The 27,745-nt window shown below is 41.4% G+C and overlaps 1 protein-coding gene across 3 annotated transcripts; it reads left to right on the top strand.

The window, feature by feature from the left end:
• The first annotated feature begins 171 nt into the window (after nucleotides 1–171).
• On the top strand, nucleotides 172–27,298 carry btbd7 (BTB (POZ) domain containing 7). 3 transcript variants are annotated; one of them, XM_085257140.1, is made up of 11 exons: nucleotides 172–651; nucleotides 6,878–7,123; nucleotides 11,036–12,187; nucleotides 16,826–17,034; nucleotides 17,502–17,577; nucleotides 21,152–21,312; nucleotides 21,426–21,569; nucleotides 22,001–22,190; nucleotides 22,900–23,078; nucleotides 23,167–23,232; nucleotides 23,736–27,298. In XM_085257140.1, the coding sequence occupies exons 2-11, from the start codon at nucleotides 7,024–7,026 to the stop codon at nucleotides 24,492–24,494; spliced, it is 3,036 nt and encodes a 1,011-aa protein (XP_085113266.1). In that variant the 5' UTR covers nucleotides 172–651; nucleotides 6,878–7,023; the 3' UTR covers nucleotides 24,495–27,298. The 3 variants fall into 3 exon arrangements, with proteins under 3 accessions (XP_085113266.1, XP_085113264.1, XP_085113265.1); XM_085257138.1 differs by having other exon boundaries at nucleotides 173–651; nucleotides 23,167–23,571; XM_085257139.1 differs by having other exon boundaries at nucleotides 174–651; nucleotides 6,878–7,105; nucleotides 23,167–23,571.
• The last annotated feature ends 447 nt before the right edge of the window (nucleotides 27,299–27,745 follow it).

The raw sequence follows: 27,745 nt of genomic DNA, 5'->3' as shown, positions 1-27,745 counted from the left end.
TACTGACGGGCCTCTTGAACAGTCGGCATACAGCAATGAGAGTGTTAAGTTGACCTAAACGCAAAGAAAGATAGACTTTACTTCCAAAATTAAGACGTTTCAGAGCACGAGCAAAGCGTGCCTTTTAAATTTATTCGACACCTGCAGAATTTGTGCAAAATTTGAATATCAAACGCGGGATGTGAAATGCTTTTTCATTGGGTCGCAAGTTACTGCACAACGAAAATGCAGTAAACTCTCGCGTTTGAAGGTTTTATTTTGAAAAACATGACCGGAAGTTTCCTTCTTATTTTGGCTAACTTGAAACGGGTAGCGTTGGGATAGGCCATAACAACCACCCAACAAGGCGTTGTGCTACTAAGGGGAAATACCGAACCGAACCGAGATTTAAAACGGTCTGGGTTTAGTTTTTAGTCGAGGTAGATGCTGAAAAATCACCGGAAAGTCGATGCAAGTGGAAACTATTGCACATTAGAGACCAAAGGTTGACGTCGAGCCGTGCGTAATGAGCAGAGTTGGGAAAAGAAGGTGTTGAGCTGCATTTTTTTTCTCTCTCCCTCTCCCTGCCTGAGACAAGTTGGATCGGAGTGCTGCCTAAACTACGAGGGGAAACGAAGAAAAAATAATGCCTGCGAAGCTCCTCACTTTCTGGTAAATATCTTTTAACGACCGCTTTTCAACAGTTGCATCTCATCTTGCTCAAAGTAAATTTCCGAGGGCTGAAGTCAAAGCGACACCGCAGAGATAGCTTACCCTAGCCTCTTAGGATATGCTACTAATTACAGGGCTGTGGTGAATATGACTCCTCTTGCTGGGCTGTCGCCATACAATTTGGACATTACTTCCCTTTTTTATTTATCAGCCGCGAAAAACAATCCGCTTTAATTTTATTTTTTTTCTCTGCTCTTAAAGGCACTTTTAACCAAAGCTTCCGCTGAGCAGCGGTAGCCCAGAGAGCAACAATAGCTCCGTGATAACGGCAGGCTAACAAAGCCTTTGCAAATAATTAGATTTATTTTCATACGGGCTGGAGAAGACTGCTCTTATTTGTTTTCGTTTTGCGTGTGGCTGGATTGGTAGAAAAGTTCAGGATAAGTGTGATTTTTGTGTCACTTTGGAGAAAAACCTACATGTTGCTGATTATTGCATCTGTGTGACACAGTAGTTGACAGACTGAGCTTTGGGGACAGCTTAAACCGCAATTGTAGCCGCTGTGTAAAGATGAAGACTTATTGCGTGGCTAGGTCTTGTAATAATTTCCACAAGTCATACAATTATTACCATAATAGATTTAGATACCAATGACTTCTTTGAATTGTGTAGGTATCTGACATTAACCCATCCAATAGAAAATTAGTGTTGCTGTAGCGAGATTTTTTCCTAACAACGTATGTGATGTTTGTTGGCATTAGCATCCATGTAAGTGATGAAGAGCCATATGCAGTCTGCGATAATCCCATGGTAATCTCACTGAAATTGCGGGTAGACTCAGCAGTCAGTCCGTTAACTCCATCTTTTTCTAAAATGCAGCCTGTCTGTCTTTGCAGCTCCTCACTTGAATAAAGGTGCCTTCCCCGTGCGTTTTAGTGCTCATGTTTACCATTTCGCTGGGTTAAGTATTTGTGTCAGTGCTTCAGAGCTGTATAATGACATGTAATTATCAGTGTTACAGTGCTCAGAAATCCATGACTGGCATGAAAAGGCAGCGAGCTTGCAAATACTTGCCACTCAGTCAGCCGCACTTTACCCTGAATGCTGTTTACCCTGGCCAGTTGGATGGAGAACCCAACAATGAGCATTGACATCTCACTCAAAATAAGCACCCATTGTGTCCTGAGTTGCCATTCATTCTCTGAAGATCGACAACTGGGTTATGTTTGCGCAGTCATTAAGTGTATGCCTACTTCACATGATGGTTCTGTTCGGTTTTCCATTGCAAGCACACCTACAGGATGACATTCATCTGTCCAGTGTTTGTTGGATAAGTTGCCATCATGTATTCAAATCAAAGGTCTGAAAGAAAACAAATTAACTTTGAGGTAGCTGTGTTTGATATTTGCCATTTTGTTTCATGGCCTCTAGAGCAAAACGTAATCAGCTGACAGCGTACTCAGTGAAATGTCAAATATGCACCATTACGGTTCATATTGTTAGTTGACACAGGCTAATCCTGAGGCTGCTCACCATGAGTCATCATCGTGGGGACTTTTGTTTCCTCTCTCCGTTTCTGTCATTTCACTGTGTTGTCTGTTTTCTAGCTTGTTCTGATTTTTCCTTAGGTTCCCATTGCTCTCCTGCCAGAATCTGTAATCAGCTGAATGGCCTGACACAACATTATGCTGATTTACCTGATTGGCAAAAAACATTGTCGGCATAAGCGGTCTGCTCTGCCTCTGAATTTGCGTTCTCCGGTTATCGTTTCAGACAAAATATGACTATTATTTTAAAAGGGCGGACTTTATTTTGTTTTCCACCAACCTTCGGTGGCTGTTCCAGTCGGGTATCTTGCTGCGAGATGTGTGCAGACACATCAGTGCCATGGAGGTCACTCTGTGTTAGAGAGTTCTGGTTTCTGCTCACTGCTGCATTGCTTTTTTATGACCTTCCAGAGCACCCTTGATTGTATCAAATATCAAAAGAGTCAGACAATCTGTAACTGAAAGCTGTATTTCTGCACAGCTCTGTAAGCAAAAGACGTAATGGGCAACTTACCCCAGAGGTCATTTAACAGGTTTTGTGACAGTAAAACTTCTTTTCATCCCCCAAAGCCGGCATCTTTTGTTTTTCTTGTTGTATGTGAATCAGAAACATAAACTTTGTTTCTTCTGTGATTCCTATTGTGAAATGGATACACACATATGTCAGCATTGGACTAATAAAAATACCTTTTGGAAACATTAAATTGAAGAGCTCTGTGTGTGAGAGCTTTAATGCATGACACTGCTGTGTAATTGCAGACAGGAAAGTGTTTGGGGAGAGTATTTCAGTGTTTCATTCAGGCCTGACTGTGGCACTGGCTCCTTTCCAGAGGATTAGGGCATTTAGCCACTGAACCAAACAAAGACGTCCATCAAAAAGCGGACATAGTTTTATTCACAAGATTCACAGTGGGACTAGTAGAGTACACAGCGCGCAGGTTTCTTCAAGCTGTTTGAGCACAGACGTGTGCGCCTTTTTAGATTAGTAAGCTGTTATAAAATTACCGAAGAGGAATGAAATGGGAAATTCTCAATCATCTTCGATGCTAGCCAAGTAATTCTCCACATCACCTTTAATTTGGCGAAATCTTGTCAAGCCCATTCTAGCTTAATTACCGCTGCCACTTTGACTTCCAACGCCGGTTGCGTGTGTGTTCCAGCAGATGAGTTCAGGTTTATGGAAACGACTTGTGAAAAGGCTGCACTGAAATAATAGAAATGTGCTGCTAAAATTTGGGCTTGCGTACAGGACCGAAGACCTGTGTACCCACCTCTTCCGTTTTCTCTAGCCACGATGAGGATATCCACATAAATGATTAATAAAGAGCCCTGACAGTCATTTGAATAATACATCGCTCCTGTTCGCGTGCCAAGTAATTTTTGTATGTTCAGTGGACGGCTGTTCTTTTGTCTTTTAAGCCCCTTTAACTGGCTGATTGTTAAAATAACATAAAAGTGATCCATGACTGAGGCAAGGTGAGCGGTTTGATAGGGTGCATATGTGTCCATGACAGCGTGTACGTAGAGGTAGGTGGGGGCAGGGAGTGTCTCTTGTCACCTCTCATTAGGGACGCATAGTCCAGCTCGGCTGGTGTCTGCCTTCCCCCGTCTGTGGCACTGCCCTCCTCTGCTCCCAGCCTGAGCAACAACAGAGCGCCTCAGTGTTTCAATCTAAACTGCAGGAAAGTGTCTTAATGTTTGACATCAGAGAGATTATGGCCAAAATGCTTCTTGCACATTATGAGTCAGGTCTCTGCCCTAAATTATGGTTTTAGAATTCAGCACTGCAGCTAAAGTTAAATTTGGTTCGCTAATTTGAATGAATTAAAGCCGCCTCGCTGGGAAGTTGGTGTGGTGTTCAATGGATGCGTTAGTTGCTTTGTTTTATTCTGCCTCTGCTCTGCTCCTTAGAGAACCCCAACCACCACCACCACCGCTGCCTTTTTGTAAACAAGACAGTATATATCTCAAGGGCTGCTTCCTCTCTCCTACATATTCAAATTCAATTTCTAATTTTGTCCAAATTAATTCCCTGTGAAGATGGGGCTTATTTAAAGCAGTCTAATGAAATAAAGATCAACCAATGTTTTTATTGGAGTGCTCTAGTGTGACTGCCTGGTGACTATTTGTGTGTGGAGTAAGAGGCTGTGGTTTTCCATTGAACCCTTGGGAGGTTGTGGAGTGGTTCTCTACAGGGGCAGACACTATGATTTATTAGTATGGTAGGCAGGAAAACCAGCAGTCTGAGATAAAGCAGATCTCCCATCACACTCCAGTTCTAAGTTTGGTCTAATATACAAAAGAGACTAAATGAGAATATATACGTGACTCTTTTTGTGTTGAGTTATTTAAAGGACCACAATGAGGATTACATTTTCACATTTCTTAGTAATGTTTATAAAGGGACGCATTCATGCCAAGATGTAAGTGCAGAGGGAAATTGGGAATCTTCTCCTCTTCTTTGGTTGCAAGAAGTAGTTTGCAAAAATCTTTGGATTTGCCTGCATTTCTGAATTGACTACTCATAAACTGCAGTCGAAACTTCATCTAACTTACTGTTATAGATAAACCCAATCTGATTCAACTAATGAAACGCAAAGAGAAAAAAAAGAAAACTATAAGTCACTGCTCCCCTGAGAGCAGTGACTTATAGTTTTCTTCTGTTTTGATTAGTGGTCTTTCTTTTAGTGGACACTATATGACAGAGTTTCCTTTGTTTCTTTTTAATGACCTTTTATGATCCCACCTTGTTTTTTGGTAAAGTCTTTGCTGGATTTCAACCTCCTTGGGAAAACCCCAATAGTCCTAAAGTCTTTCCAACTTTTTGCACCTCTATAATGTTTTTTATAACATCCTGATAAAAGTTATTGCACTTAAAGCTTTGCTCACACCAGCCAAGGGCAGACTTCAACCGCTGTTATACTTCCCATATCCGGCATACACGTCTCCAGACATCTGCACGCTCTCTGGTTTGCTCTTTGGGCTTGTGTGACTTTCTGAAGCTTGGGCAACATTTTAAGAGTAACGAGTGCAAAATCTTAAGAAAAGCTTGACCCCCTCAATCCAGCTCTATAACTGCAGTCTACATGCTTGTCGAAATGAAGCCAGATAGACTCAGTTTGCAATTGTTAGCTTGAGTAGTCGTCAGTACACTCAGTTAATGAGGTGCCCTGTTTTCTTTTAGATCATAGCTGGTGACAGCATGAAAAGAGAAGAGGGAAAACTGCTTGGCCATTGCCATGGCTCACAGCAATAAGTTATGGTAATGACTGTAAAGAGCAACTTAAAGCTGCTCAACTCTGCATCTGCAGCACAGCTTCTGTCTTTGAATTATTAGCTGGTCCCCCAAACATATGAATTAACAACCAACTGAGTGCTCAGATGTCTGTTTGGTAGAGTTTTTGTCACATTGGAGAACTGATTTGCATAAAGTCGGCTGTTAAGGTTTGTGTAATCTAAAACATAAATGTTCCCTTCATTGATAAAATAGAAGTTAAATACCCATTATCCAATCATATATTATCTTTCTTTTATCATGATAGAAAATTAATGTAGAAAATAATTTAAATGATATGAAAAGCTATTATTTTATAATGTTCTGCTGATCACTTGCTGCGTCCACCAGAATTTGCAGGGGGAATTACTTTTCCTGATCAAATTCTTAAAGACCAAACATATCCACCTGAGTATAACCTCATTAAGACCACACTGATTTGTAGCCATGCGAGCATAATGGCTCTGGGTGCCAAATACACACCAGGACCGGCTGTGTGTGGATGTATATGTGTGTTAATATCTCAGGCCTTAAAACGGGTGTTAATCTCATCTCTGGAGCTGATTTGGCTAAATGTTGGCTACCCATTGGATCAGTTTGGCTACTGGAAAAGTACCCAGGTCATGTATTAGACTTCCTATACTTTAAAGTAATGCAAGGTACAAAGTTCTGGTTTGGTTTGTATTCATTTTCTTGTCGTTTATTTATCAAGAAACTACAGTTTCATGATAAATAAATTCATCAGCTTCCTGGAGAGGAAGGATTGAAAATGAAGCACCCCCCTGTATAAACTGTATTGTAGAATCACTGTCAAGAGACATGTTTATGCTATGTTCTATATTTGTATATTTGTTGCCCACCCCATAACATAATATGTTACAATACTGGATTAAGTCTACAGTCAAACATATCTACACTAAAGAGTTTTCACTGGCTACAGACTGAACTGGAAAAGTACCCAAATCATTTATTAGACTACTTCTAGTTTAAGGTGATAACAGGCAAAAGCAGAGTAACTTGTTCTGGGTTGTACCTCCCTCTGAAAGTCCCCCACCACATCTGGATTACATTGTAGTTGACTGCTTGTCATTTCTTGAGGGGAGGATAGGGAAGTCTCTGTTAACTGGAGTCACTGTTGAAGATTATAGATAGGAGAATGACCATGCAATTTTCACTTTTCACAAAAACTCAATTTTTAGCACTTCAAACCTGTAAAATGGCAAGACAGCTATGATTCATCGGTGCCGTGAAATCAATATGGCTGAAACGGCGCGATAGATAATATTAAGTGCTCCTCTGTTCACCTTCCTTAACACTGACATTCATTATCTTTCCAAAAAGTCCAATCTCACAATGTTGCAGTCACTCTTAAGCTTAAATATCTCTCCTTCTGTTCTTCCTCCAGCCATGGCAGCTTGGGCCTGGAGCTCTGAGGATGCTTCAGAGGACCCGTGCCTGACCCGCAACTGACAACTGAGAGGAATACGTTGTCTGAGCAGAATGACTCAGCACGAGGGGGGACCCCCAAATAGCAAGTGAAGAGAACCGAGGATGGGTGCCAATGGATCCAGCTACCCGCACTCGTGCTCCCCACGGATAGGGGGAGGTTCACAGGCACAACAGACTTTTATAGGTATTAAGTGCATCACCGGTCAGTTCATGTATATGATTATTATTATTATTTTTACAATATGGCAAAATGTCTTTTGTTAGATGAATTACTGGTGAAAAACCCAATTTCTCTTCATGTCCAAAGTAGAGTCAAGAATCAAATTTGATTAAAAAATATCTCTACAAACATAATGGGATGGTCTGCTATACACATTACATTATATTAACCTGCTTCCATGGCAACTAATGGTGCAATAGGTGAACATTTTTATGCATGAGAGCTCTTAAACAGAGCGTTTGAGTACAACTGAATTCATTAAAAAGCAGTGGATCTACTTTACTGTGCCATATGGACTTAAATTATTGTTTAAGGCTGACGAATAATTGCATTAAGTATTTATTTGTCAGAACTGAAATCTAACTTGTAGACAGGAAGCGAGCCCTGTGACTGACTATAGCCTACTTTCTGGCCTGAATGGGCTGACAGCTGCACTTTGAGTTTTTAATGTGAAGAGGTTTTTTGGGGGGTTTTCTCTCTCTCTCTCTCGCTTTTGGTCTTGTTCCAATTTCACTACTGTCATTGTTGAAGAGCATAGCATATGGCCTTCAGTTAGTACCTGTATCCTCAGAAAACCTGTCTGACATGGAGTGTAGTGGTTTGCTTGTATGTACATATTGTCGACATTTAAGCACTCTTTTTGATTGCTGTTGAAGAAAGTGGCAGAGTCTAGTTTATGGCTCTTAAAGCTTTCCCTGCAGTCCTGAGTGCCAGAGCGTTTGGAGAGCTGCTCCAGAGATTAATTTAAATAAGTCTTTTCTTAAGTTAAAAAAAGTGTTTATTTCAGTTTCAGAATGACTTAAGTCTGGGGTTTATGTGGGTTTCCACTTCAAAGTGAAAGCACTGCAAAGAGCCAAATTATCTCAGTAGCCCCTGAGACCTCTCCCGTTTGCTCTGAGCTCTGTAGCTGCTTGGTTGAGCTGGCCGGGGCCATAGATGATTCACAGTGTTAGAATGATTACTATTTGGGTCACACTGATGGATCCTGAGAGAAAGGCAGGCAGAGAGGATCTCCTTGGCAGAGGTTCCTCTGACGTACAAGTCCTGCCTCTCAAGCAAAAGATAACTGCTATTCAGTGTAATTGATTGGGCATAAATACATGAATGGACCTACGTTGATGGAGGAGTCTAAAGTAGGACGGGATTATAATTGGGTCTGTGATGATCAAGGTTTGGTCTGAAAAAAAAATAAAGACTTTTTTCCTTCCTTTTTTTTCCAGTTGTTGAACTAGATCCAGATGTTTTGGTAGCTGGGTCAGGCATGAGTGTCCTTAGCTTGATAGAGCAGGGCACAGATATACAACAGTAAACTGGTGCAGGCTGCTTTTGAAACAAGGGAAAAAAAAGAAACAAATACAGCTCTTGCAGCAAAGGAGCTCTAAAATGAACCTCTTTTCAAATTCATTTTATTTCTTGATCCTAAAAAATTGAAAATAAACACCTGAGAAATAACTGTGGCTTGCTTGTGCAAAAGTTGTGGAAGCCCTCCACTTGTAGAATTTGATTGGGGTTTTTAGAAGAATTACCATTAGGACTTTCTCTTTGATTAAATTCTCTGACTCTTCAAACATATCCAGGATTCAGTAACCGTGGGTTCCTCTTAACAAAGACTGAGGATGAGAAAATGAAACCAAGTGTCGCCTACAAGGCAGGGGAAAGCTTTAAAAAGATATCAAAGTGCTTCCAGCTTACAATTTCCAGTGCCCAGAATGGCATTAAAAAATAGCATTTAAAGGGAACTGTGAAAATCAACAAAATATTATTGAGCAAGAAAACTTTCAGGAAAAAAACATGTCTGGTGGGCAAAAAAAGGGAGGGGGGCATATGATGGTAAAAGAAGCTGCAGGAAGGTTGGGCTGACAGAAATGGAAGTGATCCATATACATGGTCTACACCATGGACGCCTTATCGAGCTCTCACAATTAGAGCAGGGCGATATGGCCAAAAATATTTATCACGATATATATTTGAAAATTTGCGATAACGATATAACCGACGATATAATTGATGCGAGACAAAATACAACTCCACAACATTACTAGCGCAAAAAGACAACCTTCCATTTATTTTCACTTAAACAAGAAGCTGGTTTTTATGTACATTAAAGCTTTATAAAAATGTAACAGTGCAAATGCAAATTCCTTGCTGAAAGTTTAACCAAAAGGCATTTCCAGTAGAAATGGGCTGACATATCCTGAGCATAACCATGTATAATATCCACTGAAGTTAAAAAGAGGTGCTTTGCAACATTAAACTGCAGTGTGCAGTACGCATTTTTCGGACCATAAGGTGCACGGGATTATAAGGCACATTAAGCGAAACAAAGCAGTCAGATAAATCAAACTTTATTAAACTCATTCTTCTTGCTTCCTCCACTTCTGTACCATTGATTCATTAATGTTGAATTCTCTGGCAGCTGCTCTATTCCCATGTTGTTGCAGTATATTAATGACTAACCTCGTATTGTGGATGGATTATCTCAGTTGTTCTCCTGACTGAAGTTTGGTCCGTTTACAGCATCCTGCCATGCGATTGCATTTGTCTCTAACCATGAAGAACCTTCACGTTAACTTTTATAAGTGGAAAAGTGTTAGTGTTCGTCCTCCAGCTTCACTGTTTATGTTATGCTAACATAGCTGTGTCGCTAGCGATCACGTAGCACATCATTATATACCAGCTAGCCCAACTTCAGTAACCCTACAAACGTCACTGCTGTTTAGTTTCCTGTCTTCATTTATGTTGGAAGTGATAGCAGAGCTGTACGTTTGATTTTTTTCAGAAATCTCTCAGTCAGAACATGCAATATCATGTTTAGGTAACTAGCGAAACTAGCGAGCTAACTTCCGCTAGCTTCCTGCTAACTTCTAACTCCGTTAAATGTAATAACTTTTGTTTTCATGGATGCCTGGAAGTTAAACTTTATAGTTACACCTGGTAAAGCAGCAATGCTGATCGTTTTATTAAAGATGAAAGAATTTAGACAGTTTTTAACTCTAAGTGATGCTGCAGTGTTGTTTGACCTGAAGTATACAGAGTTTAGGACCCAGATTACTCCCAGATTTAAGAGCATCTTAGTCCGACAAATATGACAATAACAACGGCCGCTTGCATGTTCTGCAAAAAAATGTGCTTTGTTGTGTATCTGACGGACAAACACCAAACCAGTTCCACATCACTGAAGTTGCACCATTTTTACAAACCAATTCTGGTTCATCTGTTTCACTCAACAATCGGCCATGTGCGTATGAAAACAAAGGCACTGCGCATGCGCGTTTTACTCCCATTCTATCGCGATATTTCATTTTCCTATCGTTGCCTAACATTATACCGGTATTACCGTGAACGGTATAATATGGCCCAGCCCTACTCACAATCCCATTACATGAACATCACTGAAAATCTGGGTATATTTAACATGCAATTTGTGTAAGACAGTCTTTAAAAAAAAAAGAAAGAACTGGAAGTGATCTGCAAGAGTGTCTGAAAATTGCTTAACCAAGAATAGAAAGTCTTTCAGCTGGCAGAAAAAGGTGTTTATCTGCCTAAATTGTGGCTGAATTGCATTGAAACTTCTGTACATACCACCTTTTACTGTTTCGTTTTTACAAACTGTGGACCCATAGTTGCTGTTTGGGGGGGGGGGGGGGCATGAACACATTTGTCACAGGACTGTCAGGTAAACCTAAAACATGTTATGAATGTACACTAAATGTCACAATTCCCAATATGAAAACTAAAAAATGTAAAAAGGGCCGTGTGTGTGTAAGGGAAAGCTTGACCACCCACCATTAATTATTTTTTTGTAATGTAAAACTGTTAATTTCTTTCTATTATAATTAGATGTATTTAAAACACAATAATTTTTAGGCTAACCTTCAGCTGTTTTTATTCCAGGGACCTCATCCTACTCTCAGCAGGGATATGGTTGGGAGTCAAAGCTATACAGCCTGGAGCACGGCCATGAGCGGCCGGCAGACAGGAAGAAGAAGAGTCTTGGTCTGGCGACTCTCAAGCGGAGGTTCATCAAAAGGAGGAAGTCTAGCCGCTCAGCGGATCATGCGCGGCAGATGCGTGAGCTTTTGTCAGGGTGGGACGTCCGTGACACAAACGCCCTGGTGGAGGAGTATGAGGGAACGGCAGCCCTCAAGGAGCTGAGCTTCCAGGCCAGCCTCGCACGTCCAGAGGCTCCTAGCTTGCAGCGGGATCTAGCCGCTCTCTACCAGCACAAGTACTGCACAGATGTGGACCTCATCTTTCGGGGTACTTGTTTTCCAGCTCATCGGGCCATCCTGGCTCCCCGTTGCCCCTTTTTTAAGACCTTGCTGTCTTCATCTCCTGGGTACGGAGCAGAGGTTCTAATGGACATTGACACGGCTGGCATTGATGTTCCCATGTTCTCCGCCCTACTTCACTACTTGTACACTGGGGAGTTTGGGGTGGGTGGAGCAGGGGATACGAGGCTTCAGAATGTGGATGTGCTAGTGCAGCTAAGCGAGGAGTTTGGTACACCTAACTCCTTGGAGGCAGACATGAAGGGCTTGTTTGACTACATGTGCTACTATGACGCTCTGCTCAGCTTCTCTTCAGACTCTGAAATGATAGAGAGCTGTAATGAGAGAGGAGCTGTGGCTGCAGCAACATCAGTGAGTCAAGGAGGCAATGGGGCCCCAGGAGCTGCAGGGACCCCAGACGAGGACCTTAGGGCTCACAAAGCTATCCTGTCAGCACGCTCTCCTTTCTTTCGGAACCTTTTGCAGCGACGTATTCGCACAGGCGAGGAAATGACAGAGCGCACACTCCAGACACCCACCCGCATAGTGCTGGATGAGTCCATAATACCACGAAAATATGTGCAGGTTATTCTCCACTGCATGTACACGGATGTCGTCGAGCTCGGGCTGGTGCTGCGTGGCAGCCCCTCAGCAGGCAGCCTCGGTGAGGTGCAAGCCCTAGTGTCAGGGAGCCGTGGGGCCAGCACACGCACTGAAGAGGCCATGGAGCTGTACCATATTGCTCTGTTTTTGGAGTTTAGCATGCTGGCTCAAGGTAAGTCATAGTCACAATATCAACAACATAGGGTGTGATAGCAACCACATTTTTCTGTTTTGACTTATTTTGCTTATTTTCTGTCTTACTGATACTATTAGGATAGTCAATGCTCATAATAAACATGGCCAATGTGGGTTGGTTTATATGTGAATAATCCCTGTGAGCCAACAGCTCCGGCTTCTTATTGCTCTAAATGCTTTGTTTCATACAGTTTTTTTTGTTTTTGTTTTTTTTTAACTCGTGGCTCTGTGTGACATCAGTGACATATTCCTAATATGGTCATGTTGGGCACACAGCTCTGGCTGTGAGGACAGAAGCCCTTCCCATCTGCCATAAATCTTCCTTCTAAAGGGCAGCCAGCCAGAGGAACGTTGGCTTAAATGGAGAGGGGCTTGTTTCAGATAGTAGCAGAGAGTCTGAACAGCAGCCCAGTATAACATACGGATATATAAATAATCATTATGTCGAACTGTGAATCAATTCTAGCAGAGTACAAGAATTAAATTATGGAGCTGGAAATGAGCAAAAAAAAGTCCCAGATAAACAATCTGCCTCAAAATTTTTTTGTTTAGTTTCATTCCTAAGTAATTTCTTCCTTCCTGTCTGCAGAATACATGAGTCAAAGTGCTGGCAAGGTCTCTACGACAAATTGCTTAAAATCTTAACAGCAACCAACTGTAGTTCAATAGCCTGATCATAAGGTTTAGAGTCAATTTGCCTGTCCAGCCTGTCATAATTGTGTCATTTTCTATTAACTTAATAATATGAGCTAGACTTTTATCATAATAGGATAGAATTTTGTACGTGAGTTGATGCCTTGCAAAACTCAACCCTGCTATAACGTCTCTTTTCATGCATTCATGTCATTTTTTTACCAGACTCAGTGTCTTAATATTCTGCACTTAATATGGCTGCAGATTACTCTAGCTGTGACGGGTGTACAGCCCCACTCTCTGTTACATGAGGTGCTTCTGTCAACACTTCATTTCTGCTCTATCTTTACTCAGATTACACTCTTTTTTTGACCCTGGTAGCAAAGGTTAAAGCCATACTTTTTACATGAGCCAGTCGCTTCCTCCACTGCACTTCCTCCAAAGTGGCACCTGAGCGTTTTGCAGTTTCCAACACAAATAAACAAAAATCCACTTTAATCGGAATAACCTTTTCAAGTATGCAGTATTTAAAGCAGTCTTTTTCAAATACATGCAAAACTACTGAATTTGGCCCGTGTGAATCCAAAAGTGACAAAACACAATTTCTTACTTTATCGTGTCTTCTCGGCCAATAATGATCTTCATAGTCACAGTATAAGAAATTAGTTTGCCTAATACTGAAATGAAGCTATAAAGACCAGAGAGTTTGACTGCTTTGTGCTTTCTAATGAAATCAAACCAGTATTATTTTAAGACACTCGTTTACAGTTACATCCAGAATATTTAAAATATACTTTGCGATTTGACAGCTTCACCACTGTCGTTTCACAATAAAAGCCTGTGAGTGTTTTCTTTCAATTCTTCACTCCTCTGTAGCTCAAAGGTTATTTTTTTATGGTGAGGCAGCTGCAGATATATAACATAGTCTATATGCTCTGTTGGCACACTGTTTTATAAAGCTGAGATCACTATAGAGTAGCCAGAATTTTTTTTTTCTCTCTCCAAACTTATGCTGCAGCATTAATACAAATATAGTCCATGTCATAATCTTAATGTGCTGAAGTAGGTGTGGGTCTTTAAGCTGATAAGAGGAAACCACACATTCTGTTTACAGAGGAAGTAATAAAAAATATACATGTACATCTTTTTTTTTTTTTTTTTTAACACACAGCACTTTATTGCAATAAACATGCTGGTATTAAAATCTTTTAAAAGCAGAGGATCAATACTGTGTAGCTGCTGTATTGACTGAAGGCTTGAGAGTCGATTACCTTTTTTAAGACCTGTGTGGTGATTTTAATAGCACTGGACACACAACTGGTTAGACACCAGCTCCCACCCTCAAGCTTTGGGTGTCACTCTCAGGGTCATTCTGGCAGCTTAAGCCAGCAACAAGGAGGCATATGGTGTCATCCCCACACACCATCACCTCGTCTTCCCCCTCCACCCCCCCACCTTCTCAACAAGCCCCTAATCGAGGGGTATTTTTATCCCTCTTTGCTCCCTTTCCGTCTGTTCTGCACAGCTCAAATCATTTCCCGTCAAACCTCAAAGTGGAATGTGGTGAAATAGTTTAGGTTAACCTGATGCTATTTTATCCAAGTCTCTCTTTCTACTCTTTAACTTCCTGTTGTTACACTTTTTGAGATCACTTCATTCCTAGAGATATTTTTGTGCATTTTGGAAAAGTGTGTTTATCTGCCTAATTTGGGTTAATTATGAGACTTGAAATTTGTAAGAAGCCATCCAACTGTTTTGCTGCGACGTCTCTTTAGGAGACAGCAGAGAGGTTTATGTCAGGGGTTTCATATAGAAAGAGCCCCCTCTCATCTGTCACACTGTCATCCCCCTTTACGTGCTCCTTGGCTGCTTCCCTCCGGCTACAAGGAGGTTTGGCCCTTGGAGGTTTTTGTAGAGCTCTCTGTCATTCTTCCTTATTAATTCTCAAGATGGGCTTCCCTTTACGACTACATCTCACTCAAATAGTAACCAGTATTAAAAGCCTTATTAATTTTTCAAGCGCGCTGAAGAGATGATAGCCCTTCAGTGCAGTTTCATTGCTGCCTTCCCTTCTTGCTCTCTGACCGACCAGCAATTTCAGTGCCCTATCTTGTGTTTTGACTGCTTTGACTGAAGCTCCATTTCCTGACTGATTGGCTGAGATGATTTACATCCACATGCTTGTTTACATGCCTTTGAGTGCAGTTGATGTTTTAAGTGGCTTTGGAGACTGTGTGCTCTATAAACACAGAGCTCCAAATCATGACAGCATGACAAAATTCATACGTATTCCAAAGTTGGTGTAGTGTAGAGCTGACTGTCGCTGTTCCTGCTGTTCTGTTGATATTCTTGTCAGTCGACTAAGCTCCAGTGAATGTGGTGCACCACCCGTGGAGAGGGGGAGGCGGGTTAGTACTAGATATAATGCTGATTCTAATCTCCACCTCATAATAAAAAGTGCTGCGTTTTAAAAGACTGGCTGTCACTGAGAATTCGAATGGGCTAACAGAGAGCAGAGCTGTTTGCTTTCCTGTGCCACTGGTCCCAAGTGGGGAATTGCCTGCTTTTGTGGACGTGTGTCTGCTTTAAGGGGAGGGTGAAAAATAAATAAATAAATAAAATCAAATTGAACTAGACTGGAGGACTTTCTAGAAGATGAATAGCAAAACGACCAGCAGTGGGCAATGAGGCAGATGCTGGAAATCTTCTCCCGTTTTTCAGTCTGTTTAAAGCAGATAAAAAGGAGAAAAAAAATATGCAGGCCCACATTTCAGCTACATCTGTCTTAATGATGCAGCCTCAGCTGAAAAGACTGCGGGCGTCTGCTTTGTGTTTCTCGAACTTGCATTTACAAGCAAAAACACCCAAAGGGTTCATAGCTGTGCATGTACATTATGGTTGCTTTTCCATTCGAATCAAAAATTTGTACACACAGCTTGCATGGATATGAAGCTGAAGTATCAGTGGGGTCATCGCTCTGAAGTCTGGTGTCCAATTTCCCGGCGTTTATGTTCAAAGTGGTGGTTTGAGGGCGGAAGAGCAGCTTAGATTTTCTAGTTTAAGATTTTCCCAGAGGAGTGCTGCTGCTGCCGCCGCTGCTCCTCCAACGATGAACTGATGGACAGGACCGCCTGGAATGAGGAAGCTGGGAAGCTTTTATTTCCCTTCAGAACAGCTCTGACTGGACATCAGTCAGTCGGCTTTATCTTCATGAATGTCCACTTTGTGTTAATGATCGGAGAAGAACTTTCAATGTGAGCCACTAAGACTCTCTCGTTTGGAACTGTGATAGATGGCTTGACCAAACCGATCATATGTTAATCCAAGTGGACATGGAGGCTTTATTTCTGCATAAATGGATCCGTGTTAGATTAAGTGTTAAGAGTTTGAGTGCCATTGTTGGCTGAATTTGCAAAACTTGGTTCTTTTTTTAAATGACTAGAGCACCAGGCACATAATTCCCTAAGCCTTCTGTGGCTTTTAATGCATTTTTGATTTATGCACACAAGTGGTCTGTGTGTACACCTTTGCAAAGTGTGTGCTTGTGCACCGGCAGCACATTTCCGCAAGCTGCTGTGTTTACTTATCACGGTTAAGAGAAGGCAGCTTGAGACTGAAACACATCAAGGTATCAAAGGCATTTCTGTGGGTTGGTGTGTTAGAGTAAAGCCGCTGCCTGCTGTTCTGGTATGTGCTCTGATTTAGGAAACGCAGCATGGAGGATGTGGGGGCTACTAGAGGGAGACTCCCTGGGTCAGTGAATATGAGTCAAAACTACTGATGGTTTGGCAGAGGCTGCAGCGTTACTTGCCGTACTGTAATAATTGTTTAGTTAAATCATTAAAATACATTTTCAAACAGGCTTTTTTGTTGTTGTAGTGTTTCTTTTTTAAGGTTAAGTGACATCTTTCTGACTTCAATATATGCACTTCTTTTCAGAATATGATACATTTCTGCTTGTCTGTCTCGTTGCCTCTCCCAGGCTGTGAAGACATTATTGTGGAGAGTTTGTCTCTGGACTCTCTTGTCCCCATTCTCAAGTGGAGCTCCCAACCATACGGCTCCAAGTGGGTCCATAGGCAGGCCATGCACTTCCTCTGTGAGGAGTTCAGTCAAGTTGTCACTTCGGATGTTCTCTACGAACTTGGCAAAGAACACCTTCTCAGTGCAATTCAGTCTGACTACCTACAGGTAAGGAAACGTCTCTCAACTTATAGCACCTCACAGTGTTTGGGAATCTGTGATAGTTGCATGAAAATATTGTATACAAACACACAGTCCCTGCCCCAGTCACACACTGTCCACATGTGCTGACGCTGTTCACGTGCACACGCTGAGTCTCCAGAATTTCCAGAGTTGAAAAACAGTTCCCTAGAGAGAAATTCTTTCAAACCCAGAACCTAATCAAAGCTGAGCTGTCATCTGCACTGCCAAGCAACTTGGGCTTTACACCAGATGGTTGAGGTGAAGTGTTGTAATCCAACTACCCAAACAAACCAGACCCAAGCTTTGATGGGACATTGCCTGAACATATTGCATTTTCACTTTATCCTCATGTCATACCTTCCCTGTTCTGTTCCCAACAATATCTAACCTTGTCCTAATAATATTTTTGTCTTTTGCTTTCTCTCTGTCCTATATCTCTCTTTCTCTGTCAGGCGAGTGAACAGGACATTCTTAAGTATGTTGTTAAGTGGGGCGAGCAGCAGCTTATTAAGAGGATGGCAGACAGGGGTAAGATAATACACTCTATAATTACCCTCTGAGCAGCCCCCCTAATTGCTCTGAGGAAATTACCACCTACTAGAGCCTCGTGAATATACTTAAAAGCAAAAAAGAGCCAAACTTTACCCCATAAATTCAACAGGAAGTGGTTCGATCTGATTTGTCATGTCATTGTTGCTACTGTGATAATTAATGCTCTTCTGAGGGGTACATGATCAAGGTTATTGGTATTCATATTATAAGGGAGAGCAGCCTGATTCCTCAAGATCCCTATAATTTGTCAAAACGATCTTGTGCGAAAGGTTTGAAATGCAGCCAGAAGGTTGATGTAAAAGCACTAAAAGTGTTATCATACTTAAAGTGGTGGTCAGATATTTACATCCACTCATCAGAAGAGTTCTTTAAACTGTTCTTTTTCCAGGGTGGAATGATTGCATAGCATACATCTTTAATGACTTAAAAAACAAGAATTTAGGGTAAAAATATGAATTTATTTTGGATTGGAAATATACCTACTAATCTTTTACTAAACGGTGCTTAAAGTTCTACAGTAGCCTTAACGTTGACAAGGCCAAGCCCTATTAACCTCTCATTATGATTATGATAATGAGAAGTTGATAATTGACTACAGCTGGTAGTTTCTCTTTGCACCATAAAAAGGATTTTTGTTGAGCACTTATTGGAATCACCAGTAGTTGGAACAATGAACAATGGGAAAGTTCAAGGAATTCAGTGAAGATCTAAAAAGGAGAGTCACAGAGTTACACAAGTTGGGAAGGTCTCTTGGGGCCATTTTTTAAACGACTGCAGATTCCAGGATAACCAGTTCAAACAATTGTACTCAAGTAAAAACTATTTAGATGTGTCAGCACTTTCCTAATGTCTGGAAGAAGAAAAAGAGATGAGACGAAACTCGTTACTACCAAGGCTCGAGCCTGCCGTGAACTGGACACTGCTGCAACACCAGCGTCACTGTCGACAAGGTAGCGTTTTGCATCTTAGAGGGTGCCAACCAAAAAAGAAGCTTCAAAACTCGACTGTAATTTGTAGCTGCCCACAAGCCAAATGAATTTCTGGAGGAAAGCTTTATGGTCACATAAGACAAAGCTGTTTAGAAAAGTAAAACTGGTCGATTTCCAGACAGAATGAAAATAGCAAAAGTTATACCTCTATACAAATCTGGAAACAAACACCATTTCACAAACTACAGGCCTGTCTCTTTACTACCCCAATTCTCAAAAGTTCTTGAAAAACTGTTTAAAAACAGACTGGAAAAATTTATAGATAAACATAAACTACTCACTGAGAGTCAGTACGGATTCAGATCAAGCAGATCAACATCATCTGCACTATTAGATTCAATAGAATACATCACAAATTCCATAGACAAAAAGCAATATGTGGCTGGGTTATTCATAGACTTGACAAAGGCATTTGACACTATAGATCATGATATATTAATAAGAAAACTGGAACGTTATGGTGTCAGAGGGGTAGTTTTAGATTGGGTCCGGAGTTATTTAAGTGACAGAAAGCAGTTTGTGAAAATAAATGGTGGTTGCTCCTTATGTATGGACATTGCTTGTGGTGTACCCCAAGGGTCAGTTTTGGGTCCAAAATTCTTCAACTTGTACATTAACGACATCTGTAAAGTGTCCAAAGTATTAAAAATGGTTCTCTTTGCTGACGATACAAACATTTTTTGCTCTGGTGATGATCTGCAGAATTTATTGGAGGATATGACTAATGAAATAAGTAAAGTGAAGTTCTGGCTTGATAAAAACAAATTATCATTAAATTTGAATAAATCTAAACTGATGTTATTTGGAAATAGTAGTTTAAATACAAATGCAAAGATTCAAATAAATGGTGTTGATATTGAAAGAGTCAGTGAAAATAAATTTCTGGGGGTAATAATAGATGAAAAACTTAACTGAGAGCTCACGTAAGATATATTCATTCCAAAGTATCACGAAGCATTGCAGTACTAAACAAGGCAAAACAGGTATTCGACAGAACATCACTTCATATTCTCTACTGTTCACTGGTTTCACCATACTTAAGCTATTGTGCAGAGGTCTGGGGCAATAACTATAAAACCACATTACATTCACTTTTTACTCTTCAAAAGAAAGCAATTCGAATCATCCACAATGCAGGTTATAGGAACATACAAACTCACTATTTTTGCAGTCTGAAATATTGAAAATTGACGATATAGTGAAATTCCAAACAGCACAAATTCTATTCAAAGCAAAAAATAAAGAACTGCCAGGTAATATTCAGAGTATGTTTTTTTTGAAAGAAGGAAGTTATAATTTAAGGGGTTTTTGTAACTTCAAAACAATGAAGGTACGTACTACAAGAAAAGGCTTTTGTGTTTCTGTTCAAGGAGTGAAACTATGGAACAAACTGAATATGGAATTAAAGCAATGTCCAAACATAAAACTGTTCAAAAAGAGTTATAAAAATATGATCTTCTCGATCTATAAAGAAAAGGAAAATATTTAAATTAAGTGAATGTCTCTATTTAAAAACAAACAAACAAAAAATTCATGATGTGATATTATAGTATATAGTATATCAGAAATCTGTTCACTATTTTTATTACAAATTATATCAGTAAGGAAGCTGACTAAATATTCACTGATAATTTATGGGACAGGGGTGGGATTAAATAAGTGTATACTTCTTCCCACTCCCTTTCAACATGTAAATTAATCAGAATGTTTTTTTGTATGTAATTTGTATAGTATTTTTTTTCTCTCTTATTTCTTTCTAAATGTACTTGTATATTGTTCACATGTTGAAATAAATTACCTATCAATCAATCAAATGTGATGCTTTCAAGTCTAAAAGCACCACACCAGCTTTCAAGTATGTTGTCAGTAGCATCATTCTGTTAGGCTGTCTTGCTGCCAGTGCTACTGATACATTGAAAAATTTGGAGGACTACCTCCACATTCTTCAACTTCATCTCAAAGACTGTTGAAATTTGGAGACATTTGTGTTCCAACAGGACTGTGATCCCAAACACACATCAAAACATTTTTTGGATAAAGCAGGATAACGCTAAGCTTTTGGAATTGCCTACTAAAGTCCCAACCTCAACCCTATTTAAAATTTGTGCATTTTGCTTAAAAGCTAGGTCCATGTCAGGAAACCAAACAATTTAAACGGATTCAATCAATTCTGCCAATAAGAGGGGTAAAATATCCAGACAGGATTATACCATAAACTTGTTGATGGCTACAAAAAGCATCTGCTCGAGGTGCAACGTGCAAATTAATATTTAACTAAATATTAATGGGGTTGTATGTATTTATTTAAGCCTTTGCTATTTGTCTCTGTAGATTAGAGAGAACCCAAGATAAATTCAAATTTGTGCACCTAAGGCTTGTTTTTTAAAGTCTTTAAAGAGGTTTACTGTAGAGTCATTCCCTGGAAGAAGACAGTTTAAAGAAATCATATAAAACCCAAAATTACCACGATGTGTGTATGTAAACTCTGACTATAAATGTTGACGCACAAAAAGCATTACAATCATTATAATATCTGACCGTGGTCGTTCCTGTTTACCCAGAACCCAACCTATTGAGTGGCACAGCCCACAGCGTAAACAAGAGGGGAGTGAAAAGGAGAGACTTGGATGTGGAGGAGCTGAAGGAGATCCTGTCTCCGCTCCTGCCCTTCATCCGAACAGAGCACATCTTACCTCCCAACAGTGACGTTCTCGCCGACGCAGTCAGTGTTACTTATCTATCTTTTCTCAGCTGCTGTGCTTTTATGACTGGTGTTTCTGAGTTATTGTGACCTTCATAGATTGAGCATTGATCCACATTCTTCACTATTCACAGCTCAAAAGGGGTTTGATAAGCACCCCTCCTTCAGACATGCTACCCACAGCTGAGGGGGGTAAAGCCAATGCCTGGTTGCGTCAGAAAAATGCAGGCATCTATGTGCGTCCACGCCTTTTCTCTCCTTACGTGGAGGAGGCTAAGGTAAGGTTCATTTATTTATGATTAATGGGGGTTATAGACAGGGCAGAAACCGGGGGAATATTTGTGTCCCATATAGCTATCGCCAAAGTGAGCAGAGTTTCTGTAAAGGGTGCGGGCTAATGTAAAATTTGTCGACCTGTTTATAGCTCAGACGTGCTAAAACTACCCATGCCAAGTTGTTGTTATGCATACAAATCATTTAGTATTCAGTGGTGGCCTCTATCAGTCTGACCGAAATTTGCTTTATGTCCGTTTGCAAACTTTCCTAATAACTTATAGGCCTTCCCGAGGCCATGAATATTTATGACATATCCATAGACCAGTGTGTCATTATTAGATGAAGTGTCAGTCAAGTGGAACTAATTTGCAAAATGTTCCCCATGTCCTTGAGTTGCACATAGGACTTATGTTTTTTTTTTATGTGTCCTCAGTCTGTTCTTGATGAAATGATGGTCGAGCAGACAGACCTAGTGCGTTTGCGACTAGTGCGCATGTCCAACGTCCCGGACACACTCTACATGGTCAACAACGCTGTGCCTCAGTGTTGTCACATGATTAACCACCAGCAAATGGCAAGCAACTCAACCACAGCTCCATCAGTCGTGGCAAATGAAATTCCAGGTAGGAGCAGTGTCGCAGATGCTACACAGTTATGGTTGACTTAAGTCAGGGGTGTCCAAACCTTTCTTCTTCTTCTTCTTCTTTTTTTTTTTATTTTATTTATTTTTTTTATAAGAGTGCCATATTTATTCATGGTATATCATTGAGGGGCCAACAAGCTTTCTCATCTTGTTTTTAAAGCATAGACATTATGAATTTTTAACACTTTATTTTCAATAACACAAGAATTATGGTGATCAAGTGTTTGAACCTTAACAAAATAAATCTGCTTTCATTCAGATATCGAGAATAAAATAACATAAGGATCTGCTGAAGCTGCTGAATATCAGCATCTCAGGTTCATTTTAAACATGACTTACTGGTGCTGCTACCATGAGGTGAAAAGAGAAATGACACTTTATTAATTCTGTTTGTGGTGGCGGGCCATGAATAATACATTTTATAGGGTAGGAGCAAGGGACCATATAAAATCTGACCTAGGGCCGTGATTGGCCCCCGGGCTGGATTATGCACATGCTTGACTTAAGTGTTATGAGAAACTGCTGACTAACAGAGAAACTGCTCAAGTATCTGTAAACATAATGCCGTTCAGTGGATTCTCTGAGCACCCTGATTAAATTACAACGTTAAGACTCAAACTATGAAGACTTTAACTGACTCACGTCATTTTACTCTGATGTCTGACTTTGTATTCTTTTTCACTTTTCAGTGCCTCAGTTATCTGTGGTAAAGGAGATGATTCGGAGGCTGCATGAGCTAAGACACACAGAGCAGGTTCAGAGAGCGTATGCCCTCAACTGTGGCGAGGGAGCCACCGTCAGCTATGAGCTGCAGCTGCGGGTGCTGAGGGAGTTTGGTCTGGCAGACGGAGCCACTGAGCTACTGCAGGTAGGCAGAAAGCAGAGCGTGTTCCCAGGGTTAGGGAGGAGGAGATCTCTGGAGGATGAGATTTATGATTTTTATTTTTTACCTGCAGAATCCATACAAGTTCTTCCCAGATGAAAGGTTTGGAGATGAGAGTCCAATACTGGCCCTGCGCCAGGTGGGTCGTTGTCGGGTAAACAGCAGTCCAGCCATGGATAGCATGTTCACAGAGCTGGAAGGAGTAGCAGGCTTCCACCCTCCCTTACCTCCTCCACCTCCCCCATACCACCCCCCTGCCACACCTAGTCACGCACAGCTCAAGGGTGCGTGGCGACCTCGCGTGCCCTTGCCAACCCCCACCCGTTCCTTCTCCTACCCCTGCAACCGCACCCTGATCCAGCGCCATGCAGCCACCAAGCATGGCAGCTCAGACTACTCCTCTGTGCCCAGGCCTCAGCCCCCTGACTGCACCAACCCACAGGCTATGGGCCGAGCTTTGCTTTCAGACCAGCAAGTGGTGAGTGTGTATATGTGCGTGCATGTCCTTGTGCCACATGCTTTTTATTTGTATTTATTTATTTATTTTTGTTGAGTCAAATGTTCCTAGCGGCTTATGCTTTGGGATATGAATATCTTGATTGTCAGGTTCTGTCATAAATGTTTATCTGTTTTCCAATGCAGATGAGCATGGAGCCGGTTATGAGGGAGTTCATGCCTGACATTGCGCTAGGTGTTTCGGTCATGACTCTGAGGGAGCAGCACATGGCAGAAATGGAGAGGGAAGGCCCTCAGAGCCACCACCTGCCTCATGGGCCCTGCCCTTCTTCCCGCCTCAGCCATGGCTATGGACCTGGACATGGCCACTCCTGCAAGAGACACGCTCCTGAGCCCAAACTGGAAGCTCAAGCTGAGTTCCCTGACCTGTATGACTTTTCCTGCCGACCTGCAACCCCAACCTCCACACACCCACTGCCCTCCTTTGCTGGACCAGACCTCTACAGCCACAGCTGCACCGCCTCCAGCTCCTATCCTCCTCCTTATGTTTCTGACTCTCAGTCCCAGGGCCATACACAGGGTCGGACTGCCTCAGACCCACTACGACTGGATGTCCTCAGTATAACCTCTCAGAGGCATGATGGTCTCCTTGCTAGCCCCTCTGGAGCCCAACCTAGGATGGGACATATTTCAAAGGGGCGATCAAATGAGACAGACCTGACTCATGGCTTAGGCCATTTACGGTCCCCCAGTGGGAATATGGACAACTATGAGGAGAGACACCCAGGACCCAGAGAGACCCCAGAAGAGATGGGTCTAGCTGGAGAATCATCAGGCCCAGGGCCACTCCAGCAGCCTCACAGAAACAGTGTCAGTGAAGAGATTGTCAGAGACCGCAGGTCACCTAGCAAACCTGACTACCCCTATAAGAAATCTGCACTTTAACCCCAGTTTAAAGACCAGGGGTTGGGTTAAGAAAAGGGAAAAAGAGATGAGTGGCTGTCCATCATAATGAATAGCAAAGCACTAAATGTTTGCGCGCGCGTGTGTGTGTGTGTGTGTGTGTGTGCGTGTGTGTGTGTGTGTGTGTGTGTCTGTGAGAGAGAGAGAGTTTGAGAGAAGCAGGGAAAAGGGGTGGTCGATGGTTGCTATTTATAGAATCTGTCCTTTTGTCCTACCTCTATCACACTGTGCTATCCATCACGCAGTCAGCATGGTAAGAGCTGTAGGTTAGCTGTCAATGCAAGTCTGCCTAGTCCCGCAGGTTTAGAGGATTTCTTAGGCTCTCCGTGGACAGATTGGTCTCTTGCATTTCTTAAGAAAGAGGTTAGCTCTATGCTGCATGAATTCTGCGTGAGGAAGTCGCAACACTAGATGAAGCTCAGTTATAAAATGATGGTTGAAAACAGATTACATTGGTTGGCTCTTTTGTCTCTTGCACAGAATGGGAAGATCACAGGATAAAGATCTCAGTTTACATAAATGAACAATGGCACACAGTCTGGGAATAGAGTATTGTGATAAAATCATATGTAAATATGTCTGTCAGTGTTCTTTCCCCTCCCAGAACTGGTATTTCCATTTCTTCTTTTAGCATGGCTATAACTCACCTGACTATTCTTCTCCTCCTGCTCTGGTTCTGCACTAATGTTGAGTTTAACAAAAAAAAAAAAAAGGCCAAGGTTTGGTCACACAAAGCAGGAATTGGATCCGACTGGAAGTAGGCCATCAGAGCTTGTCAGTCTCAAGTAACCGCGTCTGATTGTGTCAGACGTAACCTATCACAGCCTCACTGTCTGGCTTAAAGGCAGAAGTCTGGTGTTTTCACACGGGGCCGGAGGATCATGGGCAGGTTCATTACTGAGATATAGTGGAAAATATCAGGTTGCCATGACATAAGCCGTGTTCGCACATGCAGCGCTGAATTTATCTAGACATCACGCAACAGAGGTGCAAGTCAACGCAAAAGCCTGACTCAGTCTTATTGGGTATTAGACAGTCTGTATGATGTCAGATCCAGGCAGCTTCACTGCCTAAACCACAAAGTATTTCAGAAGCAGACTGCTTCCTGCTGTGTGCTACATGTGAGAGAGGACATTTGTGGATGACCTTATTCTACTGAAAATGTCTGTACAGCGATCAGATCAAGCGCTGGGGATTTGTTGGATCTGCAGCTAGGCCAGGTGTGTGTTTGTGTGTGTGAGAGAGCGTGTCTTTGTGCAAGGATAACTTTGATACACCTAGGTGTTAACACAATCTCAGTACTGTACACTCCCATGTTTGGTCGGGTCTTTTTGTACATATCAAGGTCTGAAATGATTAAGCAGTGTTTGGCAGAGAGTGGTCGTCAGCGTGTTAGTTTCCTCCCATTTCAAAGTAAGTAATCAAATCTAAAGCCTTAACTAGCGCTTGGAATATTCACTTTTAGCTATCTTTATTCAATCAAGTATGATGTCTCTATAATGCCACCCCCGTTAACTGCTTATTTGACTGTTGTCCACATTAAAGATACACAGACACTGCAGCTTTTCTGGATGGCGGAGGTGGGCTCAACCATGCCCAAATGTTTAAACCATGTCTCCATCTCGCCAGCTCGTCGGAGATTGTGGATGTGCAGAGCCAGTGTTGATGCTTTTAAATATACTGTTAATGGGCTGCAGCAGCTGTAGCTCCACAACCCTGCAAGTACACAAATTAAAAACCTGTAACAGCCGACAGCTGGCATTCGACCTCACATACGAGTATCATTGCACTGTAGGAGCCGTCTGTTTATTAGCTGAAGGGAAAAAGGAACAAATGAATCTCGAACAAAAGGAATCTTATATTGAAGAAAAGTTGGCGATTGCTGGCTCATATCTCCAATGAAAATTGTATATAATGAATTGAGTTCCACATGATGAATTTTTAATGGTTTCTATCACATTTTAGTGGTCGTTGAAGGTCTGTGTTTTTACTGTAGTGGACAACACTGTGTACTTTGTCTCTGTCATGAAAACTCACTAAGAATGTGTGGTATAAACAGAAAGATTGTGTCTCAGAAACTATTTTTGTTCTTAAATGTTATGCATCTAGGGCAGTTTGTTTGATATAGTAGGTGCTGTGGATTGCCATGTTTGTAGAACACTTTTCACCCCTTTTTCCTTTTACTTTAAAAGTAACAGGAATATGTTGAGGATCTGAAGATATTAGCTCTATGCTTAGCAGTGATAGAGTTGCCAAGCAGAAAAATCATTTTTCCATCTTGGTTGCTTCATGGGGAAAAAATGCAAAACTCCAGATTCCTCCCCGTGTTCGTGTTGGGTGGTTGTTTTATTTTCCAGGACAATGTTCCATTGAGTAAAAGTCCTTGTTTTGCTCTTTTGCTGTAGAGAAGTCAGTGCCTTCCCCTGCCTGCGGCTGGGCTTTTATTGGAGAAGTGACTTTGATGTCTATGCAAGCTCTTTTCTACCAGCTTACCAGCCTGCATCAAATAATTCTTTGAAATCTCATGTAGCTTGTTTTGTGTACATAGTGTTATTTAGCACCTTTTGAAATTGAACCATCTGAAATGTGTGATTGCTTGTGTTGATTTGTAACAGGTACACTGTGCCTGTATGGTATCATAGAAACCATGTTTGTAGACTGATATTAAGTTGCATTTAGTTTCACGGAATCTATTTTTCTACTGTCGCCTCAAAACGGTGCATAACAGTGGTCAACTTGGGCATCCTCAAAATAAACTGGTTTGATATTATGGAATTAATGTGATCTCACATGGGTTGTTTGTTCACTTGAAATGTCAAGTACATTTTGCTTGTATATGATCATATATTCAGATTCAAAGGGCTTCACATACATACAGTAAAGAAAATTATCCATACATATCTGGAGCTTATCTCAGCTGTCATGGGCTGAGAGGCAGGGTACACCTTTGACAGGTTGTTCATCCACTGTAGGGCTAACAGTTTATAACCAACAGGTAACCTAAGAAGCTTTTTGGACTGTAGAGAAAGCCAGACGAATGACACAGAACCCACACACGGCAGGGAGAACACAAAAAGGCGCCAGCTGACCCAGAACCTTCTCACTGTGTGACAACAGTGCAAACCACTGGCATGGTCAAAACAGACAAGCAAACATATTTAAGTTAAAAAATAGAAGTCTGACATAATATGAAAAGGTGCATCTGCTCTATAACCTACCAAAGTTTAAAAAAC

Source organism: Mchenga conophoros, linkage group LG19 (genome assembly GCF_057382185.1).
Source record: "Mchenga conophoros isolate Kocher_MC1m ecotype Shallow Benthic linkage group LG19, M_conophoros_male_GT1.1, whole genome shotgun sequence".
NCBI classification, from domain to species: Eukaryota; Metazoa; Chordata; class Actinopteri; order Cichliformes; family Cichlidae; genus Mchenga; species Mchenga conophoros.
Note: the sequence above shows the minus strand (reverse complement) of the source record. Positions and strands in the feature narration are given on the sequence as shown.

Bases quoted from the DNA above. Each gene is read 5' to 3' on its own strand.
- btbd7 (XM_085257138.1), top strand. From the start codon at position 7,024: ATGGGTGCCAATGGATCCAGCTACCCGCACTCGTGCTCCCCACGGATA. The intron at 17,578-21,151 runs GTAAGATAATAC...CTGTTTACCCAG, and splicing joins TAAGAGGATGGCAGACAGGG to AACCCAACCTATTGAGTGGC. The intron at 21,313-21,425 runs GTCAGTGTTACT...CACTATTCACAG, and splicing joins GTGACGTTCTCGCCGACGCA to CTCAAAAGGGGTTTGATAAG.